The sequence below is a fragment of the Anabrus simplex genome, chromosome 1 (genome assembly GCF_040414725.1).
Source record: "Anabrus simplex isolate iqAnaSimp1 chromosome 1, ASM4041472v1, whole genome shotgun sequence".
Classification (NCBI taxonomy): Eukaryota; Metazoa; Arthropoda; class Insecta; order Orthoptera; family Tettigoniidae; genus Anabrus; species Anabrus simplex.
The window spans coordinates 1,477,797,367-1,477,819,360 of NC_090265.1; the positions used below are offsets into that span (position 1 = coordinate 1,477,797,367).

A 21,994-nucleotide genomic window follows, 5' to 3' on the forward strand; every position below is an offset into this window, starting at 1 on the left:
TTTAGGGTCAAATCGACAATTCTGACCATGGTGAACTATCCAGGAGATATCTTTCTACAGCCAGAGGCGATAGAAGAGATAATGTACCGGAAGGAGCCGAATCTGAACGCCAAGAAACATCATCTTGTAACAGCTCAATAGTGTCATCTCATGTGGATCTCAGAGATAACCACGGTAATTACAAACATAAGTTAAGTGATGAAGATGAGAAATCAGTGATGGACCATATTATGAAATTTCCTTTGTATGTAAGTCACTATTGCAGAAAGAAGTTTCAGAAAAAATTCATTAAAGTTGTGAAATCAGTTGCAGGGATGTATAGGCTCTACAAAGGAGAAAGAGATGATGCTGGCATGAAGAGTGATAGTTATGGCACATACAGCACTGTATTTAACACGAAAATTAATACTGGCTTCAAAATGCTTCACACAGAGATGTGCAAAGTGTGTGACGAATGACAAGCTAAATGTTGTTTGTCCAACCCTTGTCCCGTTTCCCTACGGGGTCGGGTATGAGGTGAGATGAATTTGTCGTGGCGGTTTTTTTATGACCGGATGCCCTTCCTGACGTCAACCTCATCAGAGGAGTTAATGGGAGATGAAATGAATGACGTGATATATGATAGTAGGGAGAGGGTGAAACCCGGTGCCGGCACATAGCCTACTCCTGTCGAATAGCACCAAGGGGTCTGCTCAAGGCTTAACGTCCCCATCCGACGGACGAATCACCATCAACAGCGTCATATGCCCTCACTCCATATGAGCACTGCGGAGAGGTTTGGAATTTAATCCAGGCTTTTGGCACGCAATCTAGTGATTAGAAATTGTATACCACCACCTCCCCTACCCTGCCGGCCAACATTCAGATGGTGAAAATTTTTTCGACCAACGGGACTCGAACCGGCTAACCTCGGTGTTAGACCGTTTTAGACTTCAGCGCCTTAACGATCATGGCCACCAGGCGGGCTGAATGACAAGCTAAATAAGAAGATATTATATCTCTAGACAAATGGCTACATCAAGTAAGGGCAACTGCAGCGTACAATCTTCTCTCTGCATTTCGATCTGAATGCCTCGAAGGAAACTATGACTACTACCTGATAATGTATGATCTTCAGAAAGTTTTACCAACTCCGTAAATACCAACAGGAGTGGTATTTTATCTCAGGCAACTCTGAATGTACAATTTCAATATTCTTATATGCAACCAGAAAATTGCCTTCATGTGTATGTGGCCTGAAAACATTGCTTCATGAGGTGCTTCAAAAATTGCATCATGTTTGTTGAGTGTTAAGTGTACATGAAAATAATTTAGGAAAATGAAAGTTGGAAATTTTTTCTGACTTCAGCTCTGTGCAGAACAAAAATAATATCCTCTATGTGATATATTATGCTCTTGTGATGACAAGAAAGTTCAACTGCACAGAACATTACTATCTTGCTCCCGGACACACCTTTCTGCCCTCAGACTGTGATTTTGGTGTCATCAAAAAGATGACTGGGAAAAAGGACTATGTATTCGCACCAGAAGATTGGTTTCATCTCATGGAATGTACAAGAGTGAATTTTTCATGTTATTGAAATGAAAACTGAAGATTTCAAGAACTTCCACAGTGCTACATCGTGCTTAGTTAGAAACAAGAAAACGAGGTCAGGTGTTAAAATACCACTCTGGAATATTGCTATTCTCAGGATGGAAAGCAATAAACTCTGTACATTACAGTACAAAGCCAACTACTCTGAACTTTGTCCGTGGGAGGAAGTGCAAGTGCTATATAAAATGGCTGGGAGACCTGGCAGCAAGAAAACACAAGCATTACTGGAAGCAATGAAGAAAATGTTAATACTTTCAAAACTGGAATGCCTATACCCTATAGGAAGAAGAATTAATAAAGCTAAATACAAGGTCATGATGTCTCTTCTGCCATACATAAAATAGAATCACCATACTATATATCATGCACTCCAGCTGGATGACTCAAGCACAGCTGAGGATGTTGAAGACGACCTGGATATTTAAAGGTACTGAAATATTTTGTTTACTCTGGCATTAGTTCAATTTTCTATTTAATTGAAGATCTAAATATTTGTTTAAAGGGATTAAGAGATCTATAGTATGATTCTTAGGTGCATACTAAGTTAGCAAATCTATTGTAATGCAAGGTTATTTTGTTTGATTGTTTGCAGTTGAAAAGAGCCTAAGGAGACTGTTAAATGATAGAATTACATCTTGTTAATAATGTTCCTAAAGAGTTTCAAATGTATGCTTTGAGATGGTAAACAATAAATTAGGCTTATATGTTCATATGAACTTTTTTCTCATTATTAGAGCAAACACAAAACTCAAAATATCCCAGTTCCATCCAACTCTGGCATAGCCCATAGTAATAAATTTGGTAGTTACCATAACTGAAATATCTGTTAAGTAAGAATGCAGAAAAGATCACTTACATGAGCGTAAAATTCATCTTGCTCAGCGGAAAGCACAACTTCTTTCAGCTCCTTTGAAATTCCTGGCACAGATGACAAGTTAACTCTGTTGTTGGTGATGGTAAGCAATTCATGAACCATAGCCTGATAAGTCCACTAGAAAAATGAATGGTACCTCAGTATTAAAAAAGGCTTTCACGTTGAAAAAAATATTTCTTTTCCAAAATTTTATTTGAAGTATATACCTGGTTTAATAAAGGTGTGACTGGATCATCTCTACGATCTAATATTAGCAATAATGGAGCAACTTCTGGCTGGCGAAATTCAAAAAGGGATGACTCCTTGGATAAGACTTCCTGGAACACATAATAAATGATAAAATGCACTTAACAACAAATGAAACATTGTTCATTCAATGATCCTCACAGTATAGTGTTAATATTCCTGGCTTCCAGAACAGAGATCTTCAAGTCAAAGTGATCAAACAACAACTATTAATCATTACTTATAAATTCAAAGAAAATAACACTTTAGGTGTTAATTATTCATCATGATCAAGTTGCAGTTCCAGTTTCCCAGGTATTATCAGAGAAGCCACTCCCTTCTATTTTCTATTGAAATATGTACTGTTCTTCTGAAGGTCAAATGAGTCCTCCTCAAGCTGCAATGATTACTTCAAAAACATCTACCTAGTGAGCTCTATCCTACTCAACATCTTCCTTCTTCTCTTCCTTCAGGTTTATTTGGACTGTTCTTGCTGGATATTTTTATACTGGTACCTCAATCCTGAGGATCACGATCTCTGAAGATATTTCTTTGTACCTGGTTCCATCCTCCACGGTCTTCTGCTATACGGGTGGATGGTATGAACGATGTTTTTGTTGCTTGTTTTATGCCATCTGTCCAGCGTCTAGGTGCTAGCTTATCAGATGTAAGGCTTTTCAGGCGTTTGCTCTATTAACCACTGACAAAACGCTGGTTAATAGAGCAAACGCCTGAAAAGCCTTACATCTGATATGTTTTTGACATGCTCTATTGGTGAAAAATATCTAATTCCCTCCATGGGAATTTAGAATTTTCCATTAGGAGCTAGCTCACGCTCCCTCTTTCCAGGCACAATTCCCAAGATTATGTGCTTTTCAAGGCTTCCTTCTCCACAACGCATAATGTGACCAAAGAATTGAAGAATCTTCTGTTGACATTTTGCCGATAACCTGGTACTGATGTTCAGCTCCTTGAGGATGGATTTGTTGGTTCGAAATGCTGTCCAAGGAATGCGAAGCATTCTTCTCCACCACCACATCTCAAATGAGTTGATCTTATTCAAATCTGAAGCTCGTAACGTCCACGTTTCAGCACTATAGAAGAAGATAAAGAATACCAGTGTCTGTACTAGTCTCATCTTTAGCTTTACAGAAATGGAGCGATCCTTCCAAATACGAGAGAACTGAGACACGATGTTCTTGGCCATGCAATCCTTCTCCTGATCTCTATTTCACAGCTGTTGTTGCTAGTTATAATGGCACCCAGGTACAACATTTCTGAAACCATTTCCATTTCGCTGAAGGCACTGAGTACGTTCAACTTACCAACTACCATAATTTTCGTCTTTTGCATGTTGATCTGCAAACCCAAAATGATGCTCTCAGTTCTGACATGGTCTACAAGCTCTGTTATTTCGGCCTCATCCATGGCAATCAATACAGTGTCATCTGCATATCGGAGATTCAATATCTTTCTGCCACCAATAGGAAATCCACCAGTCCATCAAGGCAATACAGTTCTCATGATGTACTCGCCATAAATATTAAAAAGCTGGGGTGACAATATACTGCCTTGGCGAACGCCCCTTTGTGTCTTGAAGATTTCAGACATCTTGCCATTTATCCTGACAACTGCTGTGTTAGATTCATATAGATTCTTTATCAACCAGATAAGATGTTTTGGAACTCTTATTTCCAATAACACTTGCCAAAGTTTCTCCCACTGAACACAGTCAAAGGCTTTCCTATAGTCTAGAAAGCAAATGATCATAGGAAGCTGGAATTCTCTGTGCTTTTCGATTAATTTTTGGATGTTCAACAGCTGTTCTCTTGTGCCTTTTCCTTTGATGAAACCTGCTTGTTCAGGGGGAATCTGTGAACTAATATAATTTTGGAGTCTGTCTTTCAAGATATACAAATGATCTTGCTAGCATGTGAGATTAAAGATAAAGTCCTATAGTTATCACATTTCATTGTTGAGCCCTTTTTATGCAAGGGGATGAAGTTGGATGTAACCCAGTCAGCTGGCCATTTGACATTTCTCCATATTTTATTGCAAATATCTGTGATAATTTGAGCCCCAATATCGTTCATCTCTTTCAGTAGTTCCGCTGTTATGTTGTCAGAACCCGGTGCTTTGTGCGGTCGCAATGATGTGATTGGCCTTTTTGTTTCCCGAAGTAAGATGCCTGGTTCTTGTTCAAAATATCGCCATTCAATCTTCGGCTCTACTGTCCCTTCTTTATACAATTCCTTACAGTACTGTTTCCATCTATGCAATACAATTTCAAAATCATGTATCCTATGACCATTAGAATCTTCTATGGACCATACACGATGTTTGTATTTATTTGACAGCTGTTTTACTTTACGGTATATATATCGTGTCTCATTGTGATGGCCATGAGCTTCAATTTCTTCACAGATTCCTGACAGATATTTATGTTTGTATAAGCGGCAATTACATTGAATTTCATGACACAGCTCAAAGTATCTGTCCTGAATGTGAAAAGCCTGTTTCTTTCAGTTGTTTCTGCTGTTCTATGAGCTGCCACGTACGATCACTGATCCAACACTTATGATGACTCTGTATTGGAGAAGAATTTTTTATTGCAATGGTCACTATATTTTGTTTGAGGTCTTCCCATGTGGACCCTCCAACAGTACTGTACTCCCTTCTAGTGTTCAAAAGAACATTTTGAATTTCCACACCAAAACTCCTTGAGTTTTCCCCTTCCACCTTTTGCATTTTACAAGGTACACTGCGCATACCTCTGAGTTTCAACTGGAACACCATAAACAGTAGTTGGTGATCTGTACCACAATCTGCACCAGGGTATGTTTTTGCATTGATGACATAGGATTTTCAGTGATTGTTAACCAATATATAATCAATCTGATTTCTATGAAGACCATCAGGGGAGCACCATGTATACAGTCAACGAATATGATGTTGAAGGAATGTGTTGGTTACACATAATTCACGTTCCATACAAAACTGTTGTAGCTCTCTCCACTATCATTTTGCTTTCCAATGCCATAATGGCCCACGATGTGTCTAAACTTGCTGTCAGTGGTCGTTTCTCCAATCAATGCATTAAAGTCTCCAAGAACCACTGATATTTCCTTACTTGGGATATTCTTCATTACATCATCTAATTCTCCATAGAGTTTTTTGATTTCTTCGCTCAAAACAGATGTAGGCGCATACACTTGAATGATATGGAGTTTACATGGTGCTGCCTTACGTGATAAGTGGATGATTCTGTCATTAACATGTGAAAATCCATCCATTAGATTTGCCAAATGCAGAGGACAATTACTGCAACACCATTGGCGCTTTCATTATCTGGTACAGATAAGTGCACTGTATTGCCCTTTGTGGTGCAGAAGAAGCCATTACCTTTCCAGTGTGTTTCAGATAGACCTAGCAAGTCTAGATTGTGATTTTACATTTCCTTCTCAATGATCTGAAGTTTCCCAGGTTGCAAGAGTCCCCTTACATTCCAAGTTGCTATTTTATTTTGTCATCGAAGAGATGTTCTCTCTAAGATGTTACTCCTCCCAGTCAGACATTTCCCACACAAGGCCTAGGAGTCTACCTTTGTGTGCCCAGTCACCAATTTCACACCATTCAGCCTGGACCTGAGATGGTGCCGGTGTCAACCGGATCGCCTGAAGAATTCATTTCCAAATTAGCCATATCCATCAGAGATTCTCTTGGGAAGGTAGTGTGGTAGTTTCCCCTTGCTTTCCACATCGCAGTATCACGGCCGTTGATATTGATTCAGTGAAGCCCATAATAATCCAGTGATTATCCGATCCAAAGTCATTCTTTTTACACCTCATCCTGGTACTGATATGTATCAGGGACGGATTCCAGTGGCATTTCCTCCATTGAGAGGACCATCACCCCACCAAAAGGAGCTCATCCACCAAAAGCCGTTGGCACCCTTAGACAGTCTGGTTATTTACCGCCGCCCAACACTCAGCATTACCACACCCAAACTGTTCACAACTAGATGTTCAGCAATGATGAACTGTGCTTCACTTCTAATTTTTTTATTTTATTTTTTTCATCCCCAATGTCAGTAGCTTGGTAAGTCGTTCTTGATAGCGCACGTTTTGATACTACAGGTCAAATTCAGTATGACAAAACTGCTGAATATCACCATCTCTTTTCTCTTTGAAACTTTACAGTCCCCAAGAAATGTTCTCACACACTGATATGTAAAATGTTAGAAATGACACTACCTAAATGATGGATAATTTATTGCATCAACCCAAAAAAAAATACACATTTAGAGATCATTTTTCTACATAGAGTCCTATGTTCTATACAAATTTTCTCCATCGGATTGGTAAGTTTTGATGCCGTCCTGATAGAAAGAAGAGAGACGTGTGTGAAGCCAGTTGCGCACAAATTCTTCTACACTTGCATCATCATCAAACCGCTGTCCTAGGTTTTGTTTGAGTGGTCCAAACAAATGGTAGTCGCAGGACGATAAATCTGAACTGCACGGAGGGTGTTCCAGAGGTATCCAGTGAATTTCCTCCAATTTTTCCCGCGTTAAAGCAGCAGTATGCGGTCTTGCATAGTCATGGAGAAGAATGACATTTCGGATCGGTTGCCGGCATCACTTGTTGCAATACGCAGCTTTTGCTTCATCCAAAAGGTGACAGTAATAGGCTGCATTAATTGTCATTCGTTTGTGAAGAAAATTCACCAGCCAAATGCCCATGGAGTCCCGGAAAATGGTTGCAAGCACCTTTCCAGCAGATGGGTGTTTTGGCCTTGACCGCACCTGCTTCATCTCTTCGACGCCACTCCATGCTTGCTTTGACTCTGGGGTGCGATGATGCACCCAAGTTTCATCACAAGTCACAATACGACGTAAGAAATTCCTTCCTCCTCATAGCAATACAGGCGTCTCTAACAAACTTCCTAGCGTAAAGTTTTTTGTTCCTGGTTGAGGAGCCAAGGAACCTACCTAGCAGACAATTTTCTGAAATGAAGTTTATCTTGCATGATGGTTTGAACACTTCCATAACTTATTCCTACGGCTAAAAAAATTTGCAAAATTTTTATTCGCCGATCTTCACCAATAATATCACGAATGGCAATAATGTTGTCTGTAGTGATGCTTGTCCGTGGTCTCCTTTCATGAGGTTCATTTTCCACAGCTTCTCTTCCTGCCACAAATTTTTTAGCCCACTCATACACTCAAGTCTGCGAAAGTGTTTCTTCCCCAAATTGTGCGCAGAGCCGCCTCAAAATTTCAGAGGGTTCGGTGCCCTCTTTTGCGAGAAATTTAATAATGATGTGTTGCACAACAGAAGTGTGCACCTCCTGCTCACTCATTGCGTACTGAAGCAGCCCAGCTCTCCACCATCGTTCATGTACACAAACTACTTCTCCAGACACCCCCACCAACATCCTGACAAAGCCCCGCCTCAGAATTATTACTAACAGCAGCAGTGCATTCAAATTCCCGTTTATATTTGATCCACCCTCATACTTTGAAATCACTAACAATAGGGAACATGCATAATTTTCAAAAATATTTTTTTCGAAAAGTACACCAATGAAATAGTACATAAACGTATTACATTGTAGTAAGTTGCCTTGTTTTCTACCATTAAAAAAATATTTAATACTGCCTTTCCGCAAGGCAAGTGAAACGGCCTCTGACGTAAGCGGCGCGCTGTGACGTTACGATCCAGTACCGCATGCAGCTCTACCAATAAATTATTATAATTAAAAAACCACCTTTCCAATACACAAAATCCTTATAATTAGGATGAAACCATTTTGATTACAAATTGGACATGTTTTGCTCAATCTTAGTGAGCATCATCAGCAATAGGTAACATAAATCATTGGTGGGTCAGGGCCCTGATCCTGTCGTATATCACAAAAGAATGTTTAATATACATTGATAAAAATATATAAATTTAACACTTTTAAAAATAATCAATAAGATTATTTGTGTCTGTTAAAACAAAAATTGATCATTAAAACTGCTTGAAATGTAAAAATGGAATGGATGACTTGAAATGTTAAAAGTAATATATAGTAATTAGATGTTCTTAAAAATCGTTATCCAATGTTATCCAACATCACTATTTTCACCTGTGTGCAATTATGTTATTTATTTCATTAATATTATGATCATTATTATGATTGAGCATTGTTAACTTATAAGACCCCAACAGACAAGCATTGTTTTTGTGTAGAGTTATACATTTGTTTAAATTCACGTCGTTTCCTTTCATGATGTACACGCCTATTTTTTGTTATATTATAGAGTATTTAGATATAGCCTAAATTTTTTTACAAATTAACTCTTCAATAAAGACATAAATAACTGTCGCATGCCAAGATAAATTGGTAGAATTAGAGCTGTCAAAATGGTTCATAACCCCTTTGATTTATTATCTTGACATGGATCACCCAAAACATAGGTTAGGTTTCGAGAATACTTTAATAATCAGCATTAATTAATGCACTGTTTATTACTTTCATATTCCAAGATGTAATTGAAGCATTTAAATAAAGCACCATACATTAAAATTTAAAGTTTTACCACTAGAACACCTGACATGGAAAAGTGATTGAAAATTCAAACAAATTCATCTTACGTTAAAATCTTCAAAAAAAAAAAAAAATAATAAACTGTAGACTTTTCCGATATATCACCAGCATTTCTCCGGCTCACCAAAATCCATTTCTCCCTAGTTTTAGCATCTTTGGAACATTTATAAACAATTTGTTTGGGATGGTATGTGATGTGCTATTGCACATCGGAACTCTACACCATTTATAAGTTTTCTGCCTCACTGTCTGCGCAGGATTCATTTTAAGTCTAAAATATACCACTCAGATTATTATCCAATGTACAGACCTTGAATTTAACTATGCCAGACACTAATGCTAAGTGTATCCTGCTTCTCACAGCACACTATGTGTTATTTCATCTGCTAATTCAGTCAACCTGTACGATGACGTCAGACCAATGAGATCACATACTTGCGTCACGTGACGGTTTCGTACATTGATTTAGATTTTTATCATGTTTGGAGTTATTATTTGTACATTCTGATCACATTTTTGAATTCTGCATGAAATTTTGAATCAGATTAGCAAATTTTTAATTAAAACCCCAGATCATGCACGTTTCCTATTGTAAATACTTTCTCTGAAGGAAAGCAAAGCTCATGGATTAAAATTTGTATATTTACGATATATTCATGTATTGTCTGGTTGACATCCATTGCTAACAATGTGCTATCAACCTGCATGTTCTCTTCACTGACATCAGCCATTGAAGGTTTTTACCTATCGTGCCTCCGTTCTGTAAGGCAATGCTGATTCGCTGCATGCCCCACCCTGATGATACTGCCATGCAATATGGTTGCGGGCACACTGAATCTTTGTCCAGTTGCCCTGTTTCAAGAACATCGTGGCTACTCACCTCTAGGCCACCACCTCACAGCGCATGCATAGAGCACTTGATGGAAGAGTACATGTGTTGTGAGGTAGGTTAGATAACAAGATCAAACATGTGGTATAGGCAAAGGACACTAGGTTTCTTCCCTGGCGTATATATAAAAGCATTCCATTATTAAACTATCAACCCACTTACATAATCATACCAGAATATATAAATTATTACTTTTACATACTTTGTTATTCTAATAATAATGTTATTGGTTTTACATCCCACTAACTACTTTTACAGTTTCTGAAGATCCCAAGATGAGAGAATTTTGTCTATAGACAATCTACTGAAAATGCTGGCATATCTGAGCACCTTCAGATATCACCAGACTGAGCCAGGATTGAACCTATGATTGATGTCTATGATCTAAGCTACTCAGGCTGGCACTGGAGAATATCTTCAGAATATAACAACAATTTTTAAATAATAATTGGATGCCGTTATGCATCACTAGACCAAGCGCCAAAAGTTGGTTGCGAGATAATCGCATTTAAATTTGGTTCTATGTGTAAATTTGAGTGAACATAATTTTGTTGAATATGGTATTACTGGTGTTGTAGGATAATAGATTGTACCATCTCACCAAATTTCAACATTTTTATACTCGCACTACATAGATTTTCTTGAAGAAATGGCGCTTAGTCTACTGATGCAATTTAAGGTCTTTCTCAAGTGCGAATAATGTATCACGATGCTACACCAATAACCCCCAACTGTTGAGTATCTACTGAGTAAAACTTCAAAAAATATAACGTGGCGGCAGCCATGATTAAAAACTGAATCTCCTACTGTCTGAAAAGGCCCGCTAAGTGCTTGATCCACCACGAGCCGCGCCACAACTCCGGTACATTATTCATGTTTTAGATGGAGAAATTCTAGAAGGGAAGCTATTCTCTAAATTCGTTGCTATAACGACTTACTGATTTGAGGAATTTCAACTTATCTGAGTCAAATACATTGGTAAGACATGAGCCATTGTAGTATGTACAATTTTTGAATGGATTTTCCTTCACGATAGGCCTATTATATTCTGAGAGTACAGTATTAACAATAAAAATTAAATAATTGAAGTTCAACCAATTCAATACATAAAAGAAAGAAATGTAGTAATTACATTCTTATTTAAATGGGACTGGTTTCGACCCTAGTCCAGGTCATCATCAGCCGTAAAAACAAGTAGGCGAAATCACACAATGTTTATGAATATTGGAGAAATGGGTCAGTTTCACACTCTGTCAGGCACAAAGTCACAAACGCTATCAAATAATATATGAAGATTATAAATAAACTTGAAGTCGCAGACGAATAGATTTGTAGAAGCAAACCGCCAGTTCCCGGTGATCAGCGTGGCACATTCAAGGTCATGCGCTGCGGTCTCGAACGCCAAAGTAGAGTGGAGAATGTCTTGAAGGTCCAATATTTGTCTCGGTTGCGGGAAGTTAAGTACGTATATAAAAAATATACGACGCAAATCAGTATAATTGAATGAGAACTTGTGCTCCTGCTAAGTTCTTGGAAAACAGTTGACTTGAAAAAACAATTGTAAAGAGAAAAAAATGTAGTAAAAAGCGCAATATCGGAAAACAAATGAAAACTTATATGCACAGTGCGCTATTTTTTAAATTGAAAAAATTATTAGGACATGATTGAAGTAGTCGAAGTTGGCGCAAGACAAGAGTTAAAATTTGAAAGAGGAGAACCGAAATGAAGGTCGATTGGGTTTTTTTTTTAATAAATAGAGAAGGTAGAATAAATTAACAGAGGAAGAGTGATAGTGAAAAAAGAGAAAAAATATAAGAGATTGAAGTTAGATGGTGAAGTGATGTGTACAGCTGCAGTGCAGGGATGTATTTAGAATTGCTTCTTACACATTATGTAAGCATACTGCCTGAAGCATGGTATGATGGGTGGTATAAACCAAAGGACGAAAGAAGCTACTACCTATCTCAGAAACACTGCACTCTACTTCAAGGTCCACCCTCGGACAAATGATTCACTAAATTTTTTATAAATATCATATTCTAGGACCTGTGGACGTTCATCCCTACCTTCTGTAGGGTTATCTGTATTTATCTCCCAAACACCCTGTATATAAAGCATCTCAGTTTATTTTTCTCGATTTTTCATTTAACTTTCTCTTGTTTAATTTTTTCCATGCCTCTTTATTTCTACCATCTTTACTATACTTCTCTGAAACTTCATATCTGACGACTGTATTCAAATCTCATCTTTCATCACTGACCAGCTCTCAGGTATGTAATTTACCTTGTATGTTATTTCATCATTTGTCTTCATATATCTACCAAATTATTAAAAAGTTAAAATATTAAAATCTGTGCAACATATTTATAATTTATTTTCATATAAATGTACGTGATAATATCTTTCACATCACAATATTTTTGGAACACTCCATATTTTTTAAGCATTTTACAGGTTCCCAGTTCATAATTAAAAAAGAGATATCCATAACCACAGCCGAGAATAATACCTCAAACCTATATGTTAGAAGCTGTGGATTGAAGGACAAAGGAAGACAACAAGAATAATACCATGTAATTCCCTACTATTGTTTTCCTAGCCTTTTCTTAAATGATTGCAAAGAAATTGGAAATTTATTGAACATCTCCCTTGGTAATTTATTCCAATCCCTAACTCCCCTTCCTATAAACGAATATTTGCCCCACTTTGTCCTCTTGAATTCCAACTTTATCTTCATATTGTGATCTTTCCTACTTTTAAAGACACCATCCAAATTTATTCGTCTACTGATGTCCTCCCACGCCATCTCTCCACTGACAGCTCGGAACATACCATTTATTACATTCAATTTACAAAGTATACATTTATTATTCACATATTCAATACCTACAGTATCAAGTTTTGTGGTTACATAATCATAAAAGATTGAAAAGTTGTGAACATGTTTCGACCTTCTTATTGGGCATCATCAGCACATTAGCTAATCTTAAAACAAACAATTTTATCTAGAATGATTACACTATTGTTTATGAAAAATTGAGATGAGGTATGTTGTGATATTTAAAAAAAAGTTTCTTTGAAACAGTAGTTAAGAAATTTGACATGGGAAGTATAAGCACATATTAAAATTATTATAGTATATTTTACAATATTGTCTAAAAAATTATTTGTAATGATAAGAAGTTTTTAAAATCGGCATGTATCTGGAATTAAAATGGATCCTCTTCTTAGTGAAAGTCAGTAATATTTGCCGCGGTCACTGCTAAGTAGATCAGAGGATGAATTTGTTTTAAATTATGCGTTCCAACTGTTAAAATTAGGTTAAGAAGAAGCAAATGGTGTATCTTCATTGAGTTGAATTGATATAAGATGAACTCTGGTGTAATCGTTGAAATGGAGTATAATTCGGAGACCTATCTGTGTTTGAAAGTTATGTTGATTTTCACATATAAGAGTGGTCTTCCAGATGTTGTAGGAATCTCGACGGATAGTGTTGTTAAATCAAATGCCGTATGAGTATCTTGTTTGGTTAGCAACGTTGGTCTGACTGACAAAACAAGATAGATCTGTGAAAAGCCTTATCTCTGATTCCACTTCTTTACACATATCATTGATATATATACGAAAACATAAAGGTCCAATAATACTGCCTTGAGGAATTTCCCTCTTAATTTTTACAGGGACAGATAAAGCTTCACCTACTCTAATTCTCTGAGTTCTATTTTCTAGAAACAGAGCCACCCATTCAGTCACTCTTTTGTCAAGTCCAATTGCACTCATTTTTGCCAGTAGTCCCCCATGATCTACCCTATCAAATGCCTTAGACAGGTCAGCCCTTGCAAGGATTGAAGACAGATGATAAAGAAACATTTCTACTTTCAACTGGTCATGTGTAGTATGCATGTAACCTTGAAGGACCCCCACTTACTTTTAGAACTAGAACTCCTGCAGGATAAAATTTCAGCACCTCATTTCCTATAGGCAAATCTCCAGTATCAATAAAAATATGGTATGTTTTTTCTTTCTCATGAAGATAGGTCTTATTTACTAGTACTATATTATATATCCTGGGTAGTCCACCAGCCCCTTGTGATCTATTTTATGCATCCTGCCACTTTTACTACAGTTAATAAATACAATTGTCCATCTTCTTAAACTGGTAAAAAAAAAAAAAAAAAATCCCCACCTGCATGTTTTAAAGAAAAACATTTTTTAAGAGAGTATTGAGAAAAAATTTGAATGTTTTATTTCAGAATAGCAATATACAGAATTTCTACAATATATGTGACATGCTTCAGTACTTTGTGTGACCACCTTTAGCCTTTCTGAGGGCTTGTACTCTTTGTGGCATTGACTGAACAAGTTTTTCGCAAGTAGCAGGCTCAATTTCATGATACCACACTTCAACAATCTTTTCAATTAATTCTTTTCTGGTAGTGTAACAATGTTTCCTGAGTTTTTCAGACATAATAGCCCATAAATTCTCAATGGGGTTCATATCCGGTGAATTTGGGGCCCACCGTAATCGCTGAATGCCGAGATCTGAGACACATTGCTAGACAACCCTGGGTCGGTGACAACTGGCATTGTCGTCTTGGAAAATGAACGGTCCTAGGTTTGCTCCACTAAAATGGTCCCTAGCAGTATTCAAAACTTCCTTCTTAATGATGTCAGAGTATGCCGTTCCATTGACTGAACCCGTGCAAACTTTAATTCTTCCCACCCCTTTGGAAGTTATTGCTCCCCACAGCATAACACTTTCACTCAATTTCTTAGTTTCCACAACACATTCCTTCTCTAACTTCTCTCCGGGCTCCATCCACAGTTTAACACCACCATCATTACCGAACACATTAATTTTTTTTCGTCTGAAAAAAATCACCCTACACCAATCCTCAGTTGTCCAATTTTCATACATCTCAACAAATTTTTTTCTGTCTTGGATATGCTTTTTTGTCAGGAGTGGCTTCTTTGCAGGCTTTTTCTTTTTAATGTTCATATCTGAGAGATGTCTTAACACTGTTTGGTGTGAAACCGAATGACCTAGATCATGTTGTAACTTGCATGAAAGCTGCCTGGAACTCAATATTCGTCCTTGTTTCGCCATTGCTTTCAACGCCCTGCACAATCTTGGGCTGGCATTCTTCTTGCGACCACATTTATGCCTCAAACTTGTCATCCCTGTCTCCTTTTGTTTCTTTATAACATTACCCACTGTTTTATGGTCAATGAATAACCTCCTAGCAATTTCCCTGTTGGATATTCCTTGGGAACTGAATGCAAGAATCATGCCATGCTTCTTTGGAGATAGATCTTTCTACCTCCCCATAACCTTAAAAAAAAAATATATATATATATATATATATATATCAATCTTAAACTAAATCCAGTAAGCTATGGGAACACAATTCTACCTATTGAGAAACAGAACAATAGCTCTCTAAAAACTTACCCGATTGGTTTCTCTTTTTACAATTCAGCTTACTAACGAACAACTGATAAGAAGTCAGACGGAAGTACAACTAGAGGTATATGGTGGGAATTTCATGAACTTCAGGCATGTGCGTGCCATCTTGTGACCAAATAATGTAATGTCTCCTAGGCGCCGTATTTGAATGTGCCTCAGAAGCTGGTACCATGAATACGGCCAATATCAAGATAAATCTTATCATGTTGTTCTATCATTCACATTACTTCAATTAACCTATCAAAACTGAGCTTCTAATAACAAATACCACTTGAAGAGTGTCTTAATTTCATAGGAAATAAACTGATAGTATGAAAACGCTGGTACCAACGCAAGTCTCTTAGAAAATGAGGTTGAAATTGAAATATTGGGCCAGTATATGCAATGGGGATATTTTTTTGGACCAGAGTGTATAACAAGATATGTGGTTATGGGATGTAAGACAGTAGGAATCATGAATGCCACTATTAATTCACTATGGGTATCTCAAATGAACCCACAAAACGAGCACAGATATGTAGAACACGTACCTTACAACAGAAGGTGCACACACAGACCAGGAACATGCATGTTGCATGAAAGCTTCACAGTAGCTTATGTGGCAAGTGCATGGTGGGAAATGTGAACGATCAGTGCTCAAAGCTTTGAATCCCATGCAAGTTTTTTTTTAAACCGCCAACTGCCTGAGATGTGATAAAGGTTGCATACTTGATAGTTTCCACAGACTGATGTGTTTATTTTGGACCTGTAAAGAGCTGTATGTATCGTGGCATAGGGTACGGAGCTGGATTAAACAAGAATGAGGAGGTGATAGTCTGTGGGATACAGCTAACCAGTTAGCTACGTCATACGTGTTCCAAGCTTTGTAGACCACCAGTAGAGCAAAGTGTGCCCCATTGAAACGATAACAACCATGCAATGGCAGGTAGGTATGTAGCTGTGTGACCTCCTCTCATTCGAGGCAGGTCGCAGCACAACACAAATCTTATTCACTGTCTTGTAATGTATTCCAGTGACAAACATGTGGATATGTTATTCATCTATGGAGAAGCTACACAGAATGCATACCAGTCACAATCCATGTGTCAAGAATGCTATCGAAATAGCCAACAACCGACAGGCATGACATTTCGGAGTGTGGGAAGAAGTCTGTGGGCTACTGTATCCCTGGGTAGGACAGAGCCTGTTCAATATTATCCCCATGACATCTGCTCATAATGAAGAGGTCGTCTTGGATGCTATCCAGCGTAACCCTCACTAGCACATAGGTCACTGCACAGGAGACTAATATCAGCCAGGCATCTGTTATGCAGATATTGAATACCCAGTGGTTTCACCCGTACCATCAACACTTACACCAGTAGGTCCATGGTAATGATTTCAAAGCCCAGAAGGCATCCTGTCAATGGACCCTACAGCATGTGGACATTGATCCTACCTTATTTATGGACAAAGTGTGGTTCCACATCAATGGAACCATTAATTGCCATAATATGACGGCTGTAAATAAAGAAGTGGCAATATTGATAGAACGCAGTATCTAATGAACTAACAAGTACAATTGCATTACATTCCTTCAACGTAATTACCCGCAAAGTCATCACCTTTGATGCAAGTGCAATGGAAACAATTCTCTAAACCCATGGGTAAATAGTGAAATATCAAGCTCGATTAGTAGGTATTATTATTATTATTATTATTATTATTATTATTATTATTATTATTATTATTATTATTATTATTATGTGCATATGGACCCAATGGATCACGCAAGGCTCTAACGATTCTGGTTTCTGACTTGCCAAACAGCTCTCATCCTTTCTCCGTGGATCCTTTTTCGTTCTTCTGTCCACTTTGATCCAGTCTTCTTTTTCACTTCGTTCTCTGGTTGCACTTTCCATCCATTAATTTTTTTCCTGTAGAGGTTTCTGTCTGTGGTGTCAGTTGAGTCCATATGGGCTTTTTCCAGATCCTTCTTCCAGTACCCATGGAATATTTTTTAGATGTTCTATGTAGGTGAGAATCTTGTGTGTCAGTCTAATTGCCTGCAGTCTGCGAACGTGCCCATAAAATTTCAGACGTCTTTTGCGGATGTCTGCTGCAATGTTGGAAAGCTCTTCTGTCACTTTGCGTGACCTCATCTATATCCATCTTCTGTTTTTCGGGGGCCGAGAATTTTCCTCAGGATTCTTCTTTCTTCTTTTAAAATGTTTTCTAGGTCACCTTTCCCATTTAGTGTAAGGGTCTCACTGGCATACAAGACTTCGGGCTTGATTACTGTATTATAGTGTCTGATCTTTGCATGGCGGGACAAGCACTTTTTATTGTATATGTTGTGAACCCTACCGTAGGCTTTCCGAAATTTTTGTAGGCGAATTTTCTGGGCAGCCTTCTCGCCTCCCGTTGGTTCAAGTATTTCTCCCAAGTACTTGAAGTGTGGTACTCTGTTGATTTTCCCATATGTCGTGTTCAAATTTTGGATGTCAAGTTTTGAATAGAAGAACTTGGTCTTTTCGAAGGAAATTTGTAGACCAACCTTTCCAGCACATTCACTAAGGGTTTCAATTTGTTTAACGACTGTGACTATATCATCTGTCAGTACGGCAAGGTCATCTGCAAAAGCGAGGCATGATATCTCAATACCGTCTTTGGGTCGTCCTAGTCGTATGAGGCGTCTTCTCCAACTAGCGGATGACTTTGTCTAGGATAAGGTTGAAAAGAAGCGGAGATAAGCCATCACCTTGTTGGACGCCAGTTTTAATTGGGAATGGTTCAGAGATCTCCCCCATGAATTTTGGAGATAGTGTCAGTGAGTGTTGCCTTGATGAGGTTGAGGGTCTTGGAATCAAGCCCCAGTTCCTCAAGAATAACGAAGAGAGACTGTCGATCAACCGAGTCGTACGCTTTCCTGATGTCAACAAAAATGCAGATGACCGGTTTGTTCCTATTATTATTATTATTATTATTATTATTATTATTATTATTATTATTATTATTATTACTACTACTACTTGTGAGGTGTGGTTATGAAGTTGTTTACGTATATTTGTATTATTATTTACGTAGTTATTGTACGGACTTTATTTGGTATAAATCATAGTCGTATCATTTATTATTTGTGTTTTGTATGATCTGTCTTGTGTGACAAAACATGTGAGGTTATGTCACGATACATCTGCAGTATGTATATTAAGAAGAGTTCATTTGTCGACCGAATATAAAAACCGGGCTAAGTGCCAAAACAATCAAATTCCATTTTAGTGCTAAAAAGTGGGCTATGTGCCTATGCCTGTGCAGTAAAAACCGGACTATGTGATATTCAGTCTGCAAGAAGTTCAAACTTTAGCCACAAGAATTCGCCTGGGTCTAAGTGCCACCTACTATGTATCAAAATCCGGGCTATGTGCCAAGCGTCATGTGACTGGTTTTGTAGTTACTTGGACATCTTACACATTATTGTGTGCTGCTTTTTGGCATGATTTCAGTGTTTTAAGTGTGTTGTGGTGTTTTAATAATGGATGCACCTAAAAAACGCTGTAAAAGTGGAGAACGAAGTGCTTCCCAATTTAAGAAGAAGTGGAGGTCGGAGGGGAAAAGTTATGAGGGAAATAACAAACAAACTGTTCCTTCAAGCCCCGTCTATTGAGGTAGGCCCAGAATGCTAATGTTAATCTTATAGGCTATCTTTATTCCAAGATTGTGTGAGTAGGCCTAAGATTGTTTTAAGGCTTTAGTTTTTTAGTTGTACTGTGCAGAGTAACTTAGCAAACAGGTTATTTTTGGCAATAATAGTAATGCCTCTAATGACTTGTTGGTTTACTTTTACTTTTAGGTTGTATGCTGATGCTGTTATGAATTGGTTGTGAACAATAGATCAATGTATTTAACCAGTTTTACAACCTGGCAGACCACGTGAAGCAAAATTCATATTTAATGGGACTCTTAGGTGTTAGTGATGTTAAACATAGGCGGCATAGTTCGTTCACAGCTCCATAAGAAAGTTGTAGGCAGGCAACTGTTTACTTTTTACTTCCTGATGGCAAAGGGAAACACACACAGGTGTGTAAAAGAACACTCCTTGAAGTTCATGGTATCACAAACAGAGTCGAAACCCTAGTAAAAATAAAAAAGCGGGGTGACGTTACCTATATTGAACGTATGGGTAACAAAACTAAAGAAAGGAAATACACTGCTCAAGATGTAAAGCTAATAATTGATCATATTGAAAGTTTACCGAAAGAGGAAAGCCACTATACCAGGGCCAGGTTTTCAAATTTGTTTTTTAAGTGAAGATTTGAACTATAATAAGTTGCATACAGCTTTTAGTGAACTTCATCATGATACTACAGTTCAGTGCCAGTTTTACTTAGAAACAGTGAGAAAATACTTTCCAAACCTAAGATTGCGGAAACCGAGAAAAGACACGTGTAATACTTGCGATTTGTTGCACGACAAAATACAAAATGACCAGAGGAACAAAGAACTACACCGAACCTCACTGGAAATTCACCACAGGAAAGCAGAGCGAGCCAGAGGAATGATGAAACTAGATCACAAAGAATCAGCTGCTCCCTTAAGTGATACCTGTACAATTTCAATCACCTTGCAGCAAGCGTTTTCTTTACCAACACTAACCCACTGCCAAATGTATTATTTACGACAATTGTCTTGTTTTAATCTGGATTTGCACATGGCTGACAACAATCAGCGATTTATGTTTGTTTGGCATGAGGGTCTGAGTGGCCGGGGAGGCAATGAAATCGCCAGTTTCATACTCAGTAAAAATAGAAACAAGAAAAACCTGGTTGTATGGAGCGACAACTGTGGGGGCCAAAATAAGAATAAGATGCTATTGTTTCTTTGGATATATTTGTTTTCTAACAACTATGTTGATGCGGCTCAACATAAGTATGTTGTCCCAGGCCACTCCTACTTAAGCTGTGACCGCGACTTTGGTCTCGTAGAAAAAAGAAAGAGTTGAGAAATGTGATGTTCCCTTGGATGCTGTCAGACTTCTCTGTACAGCTTGCACAAAAAACCATTTATAACAACTTTGATGGATGGAGATATTTATGACTTCAGAGCAGCAGCTAAAAGTTGCCTTAATATGACAACTTTAGAAATTTTGAAGGTTGTTTGAGTCAAAGTCACCAAGAAAAATCTAGGAACTGTATACACAAAAACACTTTCAGTGATTTTGAACTTTGGGCAAAAACAAACGTGTTTAAAAAAGGGGTAACTAATGAAACTATAAAAAACTTTGAACTGCCATGGTTGGGAATAATTTCAAGGTTGTAGCCTTAAAAGAAGGAAGATCTGAAAAAAATGATTCTGTACCTAAAGGAAGAAAACTAATCTTTTTACAATGAACTAACACAGTAGCCTTGTTTTGAAGAAAACCGCTTACGTATTAAAATTTTTAATATTTGTATAACAATTATTATAGCCTAAAGAAAAGTACTGTACACTATATTGTTTTCAAATTATTTTTTTCTACAACAAAGTTTTCAAGAACACTATTTTTACTTAGGGCCTACGATTATTATGACTTGAGTACTTAGTTTTTTGTTTTATGAATAAAATTCATTTTAAAAAGATGTTCTCCTTTCTTTATCGAATTTTTTTTTTTTTGCTAGGGGCTTTACGTTGCACCGACACAGATAGGTCTTATGGTGACGATGGGATAGGAAAGGCCTAGGAGTTGGAAGGAAGCGGCCGTGGCCTTAATTAAGGTACAGCCCCAGCATTTGCCTGGTGTGAAAATGGGAAACCACGGAAAACCATTTTCAGGGCTGCCGATAGTGGGATTCGAACCTACTATCTCCCAGATGCAAGCTCACAGCCGCGCGCCTCTACACGCACGGCCAACTCGCCCGGTCGAAATGTTATCCATACTTGTTGTTTGCTAATTCTGCTCTTGTAAATTTTGACTTTCATTATTGTGATACTTTATCGGCACTTAGCCCAGTTTTAATGGAACAGTGGTTGTCACATACCTCATTTCATAAAATGTTCAGACAAAAGAGGTAATTACAAGAATAATATTCCTTTGGTAACATTAGGCTTTCATGAGTGTTTATAATGCAAGGGCTTCTGAATTTTTATATTGGGCCGATGACCTTCGATGTTAGGCCCCTTAAAACAACAAGCATCATCAGCATTAGAATTTTTATATGCTTTTTTTGGAAGAAAAATTTAAAAACTGTGAAAATGACAATGTTTTTTCTGTTTATTTCAGAACTTAGATTTTGGCACTTAGCCCGGTTTTTATATTCGGTCGACTTTTAATGTAAGAACACATAATTAATAGTGTAAAATTTATTATTACCTGTAAGTATGAAGTAAATCCAT

At 37.6% G+C, this 21,994-nt stretch overlaps 1 protein-coding gene across 2 annotated transcripts in view; it reads right to left on the reverse strand.

Moving 5' to 3' along the window:
* Vps45 (vacuolar protein sorting 45) overlaps positions 1 to 21,994 on the reverse strand; it is a 189,296-nt gene that overhangs the window by 90,210 nt on the left and 77,092 nt on the right. For both annotated transcript variants that reach the window (XM_067137958.2, XM_067137957.2), the window contains exons 5-6: positions 2,675 to 2,785; positions 2,451 to 2,585 (exon numbers count right to left, since the gene is read on the reverse strand). In XM_067137958.2, coding sequence (XP_066994059.1) covers positions 2,451 to 2,585; positions 2,675 to 2,785 — 246 coding nt within the window. The remainder of the gene's footprint in view (positions 1 to 2,450; positions 2,586 to 2,674; positions 2,786 to 21,994) is intronic.